Source organism: Pelodiscus sinensis, chromosome 26 (assembly GCF_049634645.1).
Source record: "Pelodiscus sinensis isolate JC-2024 chromosome 26, ASM4963464v1, whole genome shotgun sequence".
Taxonomy (NCBI): Eukaryota; Metazoa; Chordata; order Testudines; family Trionychidae; genus Pelodiscus; species Pelodiscus sinensis.
The window spans coordinates 16,267,554-16,279,590 of record NC_134736.1 but is presented as its reverse complement, the minus strand read 5'-3'; the positions used below and the strand labels follow the sequence as shown (position 1 = coordinate 16,279,590).

Here is a 12,037-nt window from a genome sequence, read left to right as displayed (position 1 = left end):
GGATACAATTAAAAAAATGAACACATACGAAAAGGACAAATCACATTGCAGAACAGGAGGGGGATGGGGGGGGGGGAGGAAGGAAGGTAAGTGTCTGAATTGATGATATTAGAGACTATGGGTCTGTCTCCCAGAGCCTCTTGGAGTATGGTATCCTGTTCCAGTATAGGCTGTAGTTTATTGATTTGCTCCCATCCAGATCACACCACACGATCCATCGTCTATAGCCAAGCCCTTCGATACAACCGCATCTGCTCTAATCCCACTGACAGAGACCAGAAGCTTCAGGATCTCTACCAAGCATTTATACACCTCAACTACCCACCCAGAGAAATAAAAAAGCAAATTGAAAGAGCCAGACGAATACCTAGAAACCATCTACTTCAAGACAGACCCAAGAAAACCAACAATAGAACACCACTTGTCATCACGTACAACCCCCAACTTAAACCTGTCCAACACATTATCAATAAACTACAGCCTATACTGGAACAGGATACCATACTCCAAGAGGCTCTGGGAGACAGACCCATAGTCTCCTATAGACAACCACCTAACCTCAAGATGATTCTTACCAACCACCACAGGACATACCACACTAATACCAACCCTGGTACCTTCCCTTGCAACAAACCCCGTTGCCAGCTTTGTCCACATATTCATTCTGCTGATACCATTATTGGACCTAACCAAGTGAGTTATAAGATCAAGAACACATATTCCTGCGCATCCAGAAATATAATCTATGCTATCATGTGCCGAAAGTGTCCGTCTGCTATGTACATTGGACAAACATCTCAGACACTTCGCCAAAGGATTAATGCCCACAAAACAGATATCAGACAAGATCACAAAGAAAAAACAGTTTCTTGCCATTTTAACCAGAAAGGACACTCTCTCAATGACTTAACCACCTGCATTCTGCTACAAAGACCTTTTACATCTGCACTTGAAAGGGAATCCTCTGAACTGTCATTCATGTTAAAATTCGACACTTTCCAAAACGGACTGAACAAACATTTGAACTATCTCACCCATTACCAAGACAGTTTCCCCAATTATCACCTCTAATACCATTAACTCACAAACATCCCACTCTCCCCACCTCTAATATCATCAATTCACAGACACTTACCTTCCTTCCTCCCCCCCCCCCCCCCCCCGCATCCCCCTCCTGTTCTGCAATGTGATTTGTCCTTTTCATATGTGTTCATTTTTTTAATTGTATCCTTTGGTATATATGGTTGTGACTACTTTCTTCCACTATTTGATCTGAGGAAGTGGGTCTGGCCCACAAAAGCTCATCATCTAATAAACCATCTTGTTAGTCTTTAAAGTGCTACATTGTCCTGCATTTTGCTTCAGCTACCCCAGACTAACACGGCTACATTTCTATCACTATAATTGGAATAGGATGACTGAAACAGGAGAGTCAGGTTTCAGGAGGAACCAAATTCAGTCACACCCCTGGAGCTCAGCAACATAAATCGGTGCCCATGTAGCTACCAGACATGCAAAGGTCTCTTGGCATGTAACCCTGGTCTCTCTAAAAATCTCTTTCCTACAACTCTGCCTGCCTGTCCCATCACTTCTGACTAATGAAACTACAATCGGGTCATATTTTTGACATTGAGCACATGGCTAGCAACAGTTTGAGTATGACCAAACTGTTTTAGCTTTTTTCATTAAACCCTGAGAGACACACTGGCCAAGATGGTCAAAACTTAGATGACTGCTGCTTTTGAGTGCCTCTGTTTTTGAGGACCCAAAATGAGACACCTTTAAGGGAGCTCATTTTCAAAAAGTGCTGAAATTTGGCCCTCTGAAAACCAGGTCTGGATGGAAGAACTGAAGCCCACAAAAATCACTAGTTGCTTTTAAATACTGGCAGTTTATGCAACTGATTTGAATTGTTCCAAACATTTATTAGGGCTGGGATTGTCCAAGGAGGCGATGGAAGTCAGGAACAAAACTCCCCTTGGATTTCAAAGGGAGTTAGGTACTTAAGTTTCTCAGGATCCTTTGAAAATCTCACTCTAGGGCGAATAGATATTTTAGAATGTGCCATTACAGATCTACTTCAAATAAGGCTAAACCAACTGTTTTGAACAGTTGCTCTTTCACACAGAGATCTCACAAATCCCAGCAGGGGCACAGATCTCTGTTTTAAAACTGAAAGAGGCTTTAAATGGGCCAGCTGTACCTCAATAATCTATGAGGTCTCTATGCTCCTTGTGAACTTATATTTGCAATCTAACAACCAGGCACACTGATAGGATAAGGCGAGAGAAAGAGAATTCTCTTTGCACTGAAATCCCTGGGATTTATGAGTTAAAAAAGAAAAACACAGGGCGACCCTGAACAGTATCTGAAGGCAATTTAATTTTATCTGCCACATCCATTATGGCTTCAAAGCTTTTATTTTCTCTTCAATTTGTAAACTGCACTCTAAAGCACTTTGCAATTTCCTGCATGAAGGACACAACACAACCAATACATTCTATTATCATTATCTGTTACGCAACTTATAATACATCATGGGGTAAATCAGATTAATATTTCAAATTTACACTGAGGACCTGTGGGCTGAAGTATTATTTTTAATAATTAATGAATTCCAGCTGAGTGTGAACTACCCTCCTGTCAAGAGTTTCCATGAGTCCATATTTCATCCCTCGGGAATTAAAGCTTTAGGGAATTGTGTAGACTGTGGTTTGCTCTTCTAAAATGTGCACCTATATCTGTTTCAGGCAAGAGTCAGGAGATTTTGTCCCAGTTAGTTGCCTTTTTTGGATCTGGAGGACTCCTGTTTCAACCCAATAGCCCAGGTGCTTTAGAACCTGGAAGAAAAGGAACCTCCCCAGAGCTTGTAAACAACCAGACTATTTCTAAAGATTTCAGGCTCCATGACGCAGCTGTCTTAATATTTTTCACACTGCTGAGTTGTGTGCTAGACAGCTGCACTTTATCACGGGAGCGACACAAAGGTTCCTTACAGCATGAAAATCAGACCGCAAAAGAAGAGGTGATAACAGAACTACAGCAGAGATTCTCCTACAGGAAACATCTTTAATGCTGCCTCCCACATAGTTTATCCCTGGAGGACGCCTGCTTGACCTCCACTTATCTATAATGAGAAAGAGATGTTTGCCAGGATCCAGCTCTCCTCCAGGCCAACACAGCCCAGAGCGCCAGGATCTGCCCCATGCCAAACAGACACAGACAAACAATAATCTTTCATTAAGTCAAGTCACTGGAAAAGAACATCGTGAAATAACTGAACTTCCAGACCTCCCTTCTCACTCAAATTAACTGGGGGAGAGGGGCGAGAGGAGTAACATCACATGCATATGGGTCATTGAACTAAGTCAAAGGGGGTGAAGGAAACAAAAACTTGGTTTGCAAAGCCCGATACCCAATTTCCAGTTACAGATGCTGGAGAGTGTGGTCCAACAGCCATGGCTTGTCCTGAGTAGAACTACAGCTAGAACTACAATTCGAGGACAAGCAAAACACAACGGATGCAATTATGTAGACCATGCTGCTTAAATACAATATGAACCATCAAAATATGCTTTGGCTATGAGCAGACTCTGCAAAGGAGAGTCCTTCCCCTTGTGATGGATACCTGTGCTGTTGCATGGCACCTATTACTGATGTTGATTGGAAAAACTTAAACAACAACAAATAGTCTTGCAGCACCTTAAAGATGAACAAAACATGTAGATGGTATCAAAGGCTGTCGTAGGCACAACCCACTTCTGCTTCTTTGAGCAAAACACAAAACCCCCAACATGTGGAGCAAACAGCCTTTATCCTTAAGGAATGAGATGGCAAGGTTTATCTGCCTGTTGACCGAGGAAACCGACTAACAATGTAATTACATTCATTCACTTTATATCTTTAATTCAGTTGTTTATATATCCTGCCATTTCAAAATAAGCCTCAAGTAAAACAATGGTGCAACAAAATTAGCTATTTTATCCTGTGCAGAGGAGGGTTTGCACTAAATGCTCGTGTTTTGCATACAGGCAGTGAGGCCTCGTGGGATCCTGAACACAGCACAGAACTCCCTCTGGGAATTCTTCCCCTGCCTTAGTCCTGCATTATAAAAAGTTCACATATTTTCCTTAAATCCTCAGGGTTTGATGCAATCAGCAGTTTAGCATTTGCTTTAAATATACCAGGGGGAGCCCAGTTCTGCCTTGATGCACACACGAATTCTCTCCTATCCCTTCTAACTGTAGAGACTGCCAAAGCAGAGAACACATATTGCAAGAGTAAAACTCTGCCCTCCGGCCCCCCACAAAAAACAAAACACCACCTCGCTACCAATCCAAATGAGCTTCAGAGAAAACAAGAGCTAGCTCTCAGGGCTGGCCAACATTCTATCTTTTGGCATGAGCAAAGAGAAAGGACTTATTGGCAGTAAATTAAGGAATCCTAGTTGCCCACAGACAACTGTGAAGCAGCCACTGTTCTTGTTTGCTAAAATGGGTGCAAAAGAACATTCTGCTTTGTGAACTTGTTTATGCGAATCAAATTGCATCCATGGTTCAAATCCTAAGCACACTAAGGGATATATGAAAAAGGTTAGGTTCTGTCTAAGACACACAAAATTCATCCTCCACAAGGAAAGTAAACTGGTCTGCAAAGACAGCCCAAGTTCACAGCTAGGTCATTATCGCTCAGCAGCTTTCTCTCTTCACACAATAAACACATTTTCCTCCTTCGGCCCACTTGTGCTTCAGGAAGAAAATAATCATCAGAAGCATTTAAAGCAAGAGGGAATTTGCTGGTATCACATTCTCTGTCAACAGCTGTACAGTAGATGGGCATGAAGCTTGCATCTCCTTCTGTTACACTTTGGTGGCAATGCCAACATATTCCTTGCTGACCAAACCTTTCCTAAGATTTGTTTCTGTACACCTATCATTAAGCATCCACTTTTTGGTCCAGCTCACTGAGCTGTTTCTCCTGCTTTTTAATTGCTTGTTGAAAATAAAGCAACCCTGCAACTATTTGCAGTAAGAAAATCCTTGCAAGCAACTCACACACCAGTTTAGCACTAGAGCTAAAAACACTGCCTCCAAGAAGCCATTTTTGGCACCAACAGCTGACTCTGAGCACTTGTTTGCCTCAGGGACAGGTGGACTGTATATTTAAACAAAAATCAGGAGACTTTTACCATATAGTTTTAAAATATAAACAGCATTAGTGAAGCAACAAACTTAACTCGAATCAGAATAAATTGAAGCATCAGTACAAATCCAATTTCTGGGTCAAAATGCCTCCAAATTTTCAGAGAGTTCAGGTTAGTCATTCAAAATCCTGACTTGGATTTCACAACTCACCTCAGAAAGGGTGGATATAAATCAAGGAATGTTCAAAATCCAACTAGAGGCATGTCCATATTAGCAGTTTGCACTATTATAGGCACATTGATCCCAGGATATGAGCAAGCAGACTTAGCAAAAACCACTGTGCAGCTCGAAAGCTTGTCTCTTCTACCAACAAAAGTTGGTCCATTAAGATATCACCTTATCTTATATTAGAAAAGTTTATATTAGTGTAGCAAATCTGATGTAGCTATATTGCACTGAAGTTAAACAGGGCTTACACCTACACAACTTACTCCACTGGGGTAGCTGTGTTCATGTATATTTCCCTTATGTAGACAGGGTCTTCAGATTCTCTGCAGTGCCCATAACAGTGTCATTATTTATTTGGATGATGGTAGCACTTCCAGGCCACAATCAAGATTGAGGATCCTCTGTGCTAAGTGTTGTAGGTACACAGTAAGAGGCAGTCCCTGCCCCAAAAAGATTACAGTCTAAGCCTTGGTCTACACCTAAAAATTAGAAAAACATCTCTCAGGCCTGTGACAAATGTCATGCCTGGAGCACCGAAGTTAAGTCGACCTAACCTCCAATGTAGATGCAACTGTGCTGACAGAGGGATTCTTCCTCTCAGTAGTTCCACCTTTCTGAGAGGTAGTATTAGCTACATCCAAGGAAAACCCCCTTCCACTCATGTATAGAACAGATATACTAGGGTGTTCCAGGGCACAGCTGCAGTGCAGTCGCTGTGCCATTGTTGCGTAGACATCATCTGAACATGGCTGCGAGTATCTGAATGCTCCAAACCAGGAGATTTGCAGCTTGGGGCCTCGGCACATTTATGGAAGGGCATTTTAGCAACCAACCTCATGCCCAAGCCACTGTCAATTATTTGAATGGACTATAAATTATTCTACTTGTTGCATTTAGCCCTTTAGTAAACCTCTGAGGCTCTTAGCATAACTAAGGCAAGTGTGTGTGTATAGAAGTGCGGGTGGCATTAGCTATCACAAAAAATAGACTGGACTCTGCATCCTCTCTGATATGCCGGGCTAAGCAGCTATGAAAAACAGGAAATCGGAATATATTTCAGGACTGCTGTTGTAGGGAAATAGGACTGCCAGACTAACTGCGTGCTTAATAATTAATATTTGTAATATAATATTGTAACACCTACTTTTTGCCTACTGGCCGATATTGTTTGGTCACCCACCTAATGATTTCTTGACTGATATGTCTTGTAACTTTTCAGATGTAAGAGGGGAACTGTGGTTCTGGGTCAAGTGGGTCAGGGTCTCCAGACACAGACAAAAGGTTGGCCATCAGAAACCTGTGGCTGCATCACGGCAATACGGCTCCCAACTCCACCGGGGGTAATTATCCATTTAGTGTGCTCTATTACCTATTGGGTGCGTCTAGACTGGCAAGATTTTGCGCAAAAGCGGCTGCCAGCTGTCTACACTTGCCAGCTGTCTACACTGGCTGCTTGAATTTGCGCAAGAGCACTGACGTTCTAATGTAAGAATTCAGTGCTTCTTGCGCAAATACTTTGACGCTCCCGCTCAGGGATAAGACCTCTTGCGCAAGAATACTTGCGCAAGAGGGCCAGTGTAGACAGGCACCTTAATTTTTTGCACAAGAAAGTCCGATGGCTAAAATGGCCATCGGAGCTTTCTTGCGCAAAAGCGCGTCTAGATTGGCATGGATGCTTTTGCGCAAAAGCACCCGTGCCAATCTAGACGCTCTTTTGCGGAAATACTTTTATACTGACATCAAACGTGTCCTGAAAGTCGCAGAACCAGCTGTATGGATGCTAGAGTTTAACCGATTAACCATTTAAACTCAGCTTATTCGTTAATGGTATCGGTTGAGCTCAGCTGACTGCCAGGGAGGTGGCTTTGCAGCGGTAGAACAGCGAAGCCTCCTCCCCGGGAGCCGGGTGGGCAAGGGTTGCCCGCTTCGCTGCAGGCTCCACAGTATAAAGCTAAGCTTTATACTGCAGAGCCCACAGTGCATGTAACCACATTTTTAGTGGCTACATGATTACCGTACTAAATGCTTTTTAACATCCCTAATCAGCTGGCCCCTTTCTCTGGGGTGGTAAGGTCACAGGCATGCCAAGATTTATGCATTTCCTTACTTTGATGCCCTGTGAGGAATTCCATTGAGTGTGAAGGGTTGTGGGCAGCACATCAAGTTAAGTGCCAGTATGTTTAAGTCTATTCAGGCTCAGGGCCTGCTAACCTGTAGTAAGCATTCCACACCCACTCTCTTCCACAAATACTGATTTTGCCTTCTGCAGTGCGCTGTCATAGAATCATAGAACTGGAAGAGACCTCAGAAGGTCATCAAGTCCAGCCCCCTGCTCTAGGCAGGACCAGTTCCAACTAAATCAACCCGGCCAGGGCTTTGTCCACAGAGAGCAACAGGGGTTGTGTAGTGGGATGGGGTGGGCGGTGAGGCAAGGCACCAGGCACACTGGCTGTCCCTCCCTCGCCCCATTCCTGCCTTTATTCATAGCCAGACAAGTAAGTCCCAATTCATTCCTGAACTGCATCAGCAAATGTTTTTGCAATTAAGCTACCAAGATTCATGCAGGCCCCCCTGAACAATAGGGGCCTGTGCCCTGGTGTGAATAGGCTCTACTGTCCAGCCTGCCTGCAGAGGCTGCACATTCCTGGCACCCTCTAGGACTAGGACTAGCAGAAACATAGATGTTCTTAGAAGCAGCTTGAGTCCAAAGCCACAGACACTGTGCCCGGGTCAGAGCAGGGGGGAGCAGCCCTCCTGCCCAGCAAGCCCTCAGGTTGCTTGGAAGCCCCCCCTCCCCTCCCGCTGTGGTCCCCAGGGCAAAGTGGCACCTACTGGGGAGTGCCCAGCGCAGGCAGCCTCCAGGCGGGCGCTCTGCCGGGGGGGCTGCAGGTTTGACTCCCCGCCCCAGGGACCCGATTCCTGAGCAGTCGGGATGTTCCAAAGACCCCCCATGGCTGGTGGCCCCCACCCTGCCCTCCCTTGTCCTCCTCGTGCGCCGGGCTGCGCGCGGCCCCCCGGCCCCGCCACCCCGGGTGTGGGGGTGCGTGTCGAGTCCCCCCACGCAGCAGGGACAGCTGCTCTGCCCTCCTCGCGCGGGGGCGCGCTCGGTCCCCCCCCCCGCTAACCAGGGCAGGGGAGGCATGTTCCCCGCTCCCCCGCGCTGGGGGGCAAGTCCCCTCTCCGGCGCCGCCGCTTGCAGATGCGCGCTCCTCTGCTGCCCGGTGCACGGGGGGTGCCGCCCCCCGCTGCATCCCTCGGCCCCCTGCCCCGGGACTCACCGAGCAGCGGCAGCAGCAGCAGCAGCGCCCGCCGCCCGAGCGCCATGACGCCTTGTGCAGCGGCCCGGCGGCCGGGCTGGAGGCTGCGCACTGCCGCTCTGGAGCGGGCCCAGGCCGGCGCGGGGGGACGCCTGCTGCTCGGGGGGGACGCCTGCTGCTCGGGCCTCGGCTGCCATGGCGACAGTATCCGGGAGACGGGGAATGCTGGCGCGCGCTGGGCGCAGGGGCGGGGCCCGGGCCAGGTAGCTCACGGGAGATGCTGGCACTTGGTTACCATGGCAACACAGTAGCAGCCCCTCAGGGCCATTCTGGTCCCACCACAGGGCCTGTTAGGTAAGTGTCCGCCCCTCAGGCAGCGCCGAGCCAGGGACCCCCCGGACCAGGCAGCGCCAGGCGCCTCCAGGGGACCCACCGGACCAGGCAGCGCCAGGCGCCTCCTGGGGACCCCCCGGACCAGGCAGCGCCAGGCGCCTCCTGGGGACCCCCCGGACCAGGCAGCGCCAGGCGCCTCCAGGGGACCCCCCGGACCAGGCAGCGCCAGGCGCCTCCAGGGGACCCCCCGGACCAGGCAGCGCCAGGCACCTCCGGGGGACCCACCGGACCAGGCAGCGCCAGGCGCCTCCTGGGGACCCCCCGGACCAGGCAGCGCCAGGCGCCTCCGGGGGACCCACCGGACCAGGTAGCGCCAGGCGCCTCCGGGGGACCCACCGGACCAGGTAGCGCCAGGCGCCTCCTGGGGACCCCCCGGACCAGGTAGCACCAGGCGCCTCCGGGGGACCCCCCGGACCAGGTAGCGCCAGGCGCCTCCAGGGACCCCCCGGACCAGGCAGCGCCAGGCGCCTCCAGGGGACCCCCCGGACCAGGCAGCGCCAGGCGCCTCCAGGGACCCCCCGGACCAGGCAGCGCCAGGCGCCTCCAGGGGACCCCCCGGACCAGGCAGCGCCAGGCGCCTCCAGGGGACCCCCCGGACCAGGCAGCGCCAGGCGCTTCCAGGGGACCCCCCGGACCAGGCAGCGCCAGGCGCCTCCAGGGGACCCCCCCGACCAGGCAGCGCCAGGCGCCTCCAGGGGACCCCCCCGACCAGGTAGCGCCAGGCGCCTCCAGGGGACCCCCCGGACCAGGCAGCGCCAGGCGCCTCCAGGGGACCCCCCGGACCAGGCAGCGCCAGGCGCCTCCAGGGGACCCACCAAACCAGGCAGCGCCGAGCCAGGGACCCCCCGGACCAGGCAGCGCCAGGCGCCTCCAGGGGACCCACCAGACCAGGCAGCGCCGAGCCAGGGACCCCCCGGACCAGGCAGCGCCAGGCGCCTCCAGGGGACCCCCCGGACCAGGTAGCGCCAGGCGCCTCCAGGGGACCCCCCGGACCAGGTAGCGCCAGGCGCCTCCAGGGGACCCACCGGACCAGGCAGCGCCGAGCCAGGGACCCCCCGGACCAGGCAGCGCCAGGCGCCTCCAGGGGACCCACCGGACCAGGCAGCGCCGAGCCAGGGACCCACCGGACCAGGTAGCGCCAGGCGCCTCCAGGGACCCCCCGGACGAGGTAGCGCCAGGCGCCTCCGGGGACCCCCCGGACCAGGCAGCGCCAGGCGCCTCCAAGGGACCAACCGGACCAGCTAGCGCCAGGCGCCTCCAAGGGACCCACCGGACCAGGCAGCGCCAGGCGCCTCCAAGGGACCAACCGGACCAGGTAGTGCCAGATGCTTCAGAGAAACCGACCAGATAAGGTACTTCAGAGGGACGGACAAGGTAGCGCCTGACACTTCAGAGGGACCTACTGGACCAGGTAGCGCAAGATGCTTCAGAAAGACCAACCAGATAAGGTGTTCCCCAGTCCCAGTTTCTGTTCCCCATTCCCAGCTTCTGGCAAACAGAGGCTCAGAACATCATCCTGCCCATCCTGGATAACAGCCATCGATGCACCTAGACTCCATAAATTTAATTATTTTTTGAATCCTATTACTGTCTTGGCCTTTACACCCCTGGCTCCCAGCAGAGTCCCCAGTTCCTAATAAATTAAACCCTTCTTCATATATCATTGTCTCATCCACAGTTTAGGATCTTACAGTTCTGCTTGGCAAACTGGCCCAGTGTGTAGAACTGGAAGCATTTCAGAAGATGCTCCCAGGGAGGTCGTGGACTTCAGGTCTTACCTAGCAGCCTACATTAGGTGTCCAGAACCTCTCTCCCACCATTCCCTATGTTATTGGTACCTACTTGTATCACGGCCACTGGCTCCTTCCCAGTCTACCCGTAAGATTTTTTTTTCATGTTCATGAAAATTGTTCTTTTAAAATATTCAGGATTTGACCAAATCAAAGTCTGGAGAAAAAAATATTTTTCAGAAAACAAAACTGACAACTTTCATTTGTAGTTGGATTTTTCAGTTTTTAGTGACAATAGTATTTTTCTGTTTTCAGTTTTTAGATGAAAATCCAAAAGTTTTCAGTGAAAATTCTTAGTTGTGGAAATTCCTATTTGATTTAAGAACTGTTAGTTATTGAAAAAATGTTTTGATGTAAAATTTTCAAGCTACTCAAAACCAACTCTTAAATTGTATCTGGAAACTCACAGGCAGACAGTAGAGATTCCAGAGCACTAGTTTAATGTCTTTCTGGTTTGAAACTTTGTTCAACAGACATGCTGCACCAGTTTATTTCAGCAGTGATCCAACGACCTGATTACATTTAAAAAAGCGATTCTGTTATGCAAAGATCTTCTGTACAAAGAGCATCACAAATGTACATGTCTATCATCTTTCAGTGACTCCAGAACCAATCTCCTCAAATCACAAGTAGAAAGATGTTGTTTTTTCCCTAACTGCCAGCCCTGCAATGTGCTCTGGGTTCTGAAAGTGAAGCTGGGTTGAATTTAGGTCTTTTATCCCCATTTTTCAATATTCTGTTATTGGAACTTTGGGTGTATTTACACAGCTCTGTAACTCGAAATAAGGTACGCAATTTGAGCTACGCAAATTGCATATCTTATTTTGATGCTATTTCAAAATAGCTTATTTCATCAAATTTCAAAATAAAGTGCTATTCCAAAACATCCTTACTCCTCATAGAATGAGGTTTACAGGGACATCGGAATAGTGAGCCCAAAATAACGGGCTTACTGTGTAGACATGGGATAGCTATTTTGGATTACTCCGGTATCCCAAAATAGCGATGCAGTGTAAATGTACCCTTTGTGAAAGATCATTTGACAATGCACCAGCCGGACTAAACTCCAACTCCCTCTCCTTTCATTGGATTGGTCCTGCAGAGGTATGAGGAGTGAAAAGTAGTTTGAACTGGTATAGTGAGCCGTTCTGACTCAAGATTCTCATTGGGAGTAGATGAGGGTCTTGAATGAATGGAAAAATTCCCATTGACTTCAATGAGTTTT

At 49.1% G+C, this 12,037-nt stretch overlaps 1 protein-coding gene and 1 long non-coding RNA gene across 2 annotated transcripts in view; one reads left to right on the top strand and one right to left on the bottom strand.

Annotated features, from left to right (window-relative positions):
• JAM3 (junctional adhesion molecule 3) overlaps positions 1 to 8,785 on the bottom strand; it is a 50,285-nt gene extending 41,500 nt beyond the window's left edge. The window contains exon 1 of the mRNA XM_075909389.1: positions 8,651 to 8,785. Within this exon, the coding sequence (XP_075765504.1) occupies positions 8,651 to 8,696 (46 nt within the window). The 5' untranslated portion in view covers positions 8,697 to 8,785. The remainder of the gene's footprint in view (positions 1 to 8,650) is intronic.
• Positions 8,786 to 9,712: 927 nt separating this feature from the next.
• Positions 9,713 to 12,037, top strand: part of LOC142820544 (uncharacterized) — a 51,738-nt gene continuing 49,413 nt past the window's right edge. The window contains exon 1 of the long non-coding RNA XR_012897768.1: positions 9,713 to 10,433. This is a non-coding gene — a long non-coding RNA (uncharacterized LOC142820544). The remainder of the gene's footprint in view (positions 10,434 to 12,037) is intronic.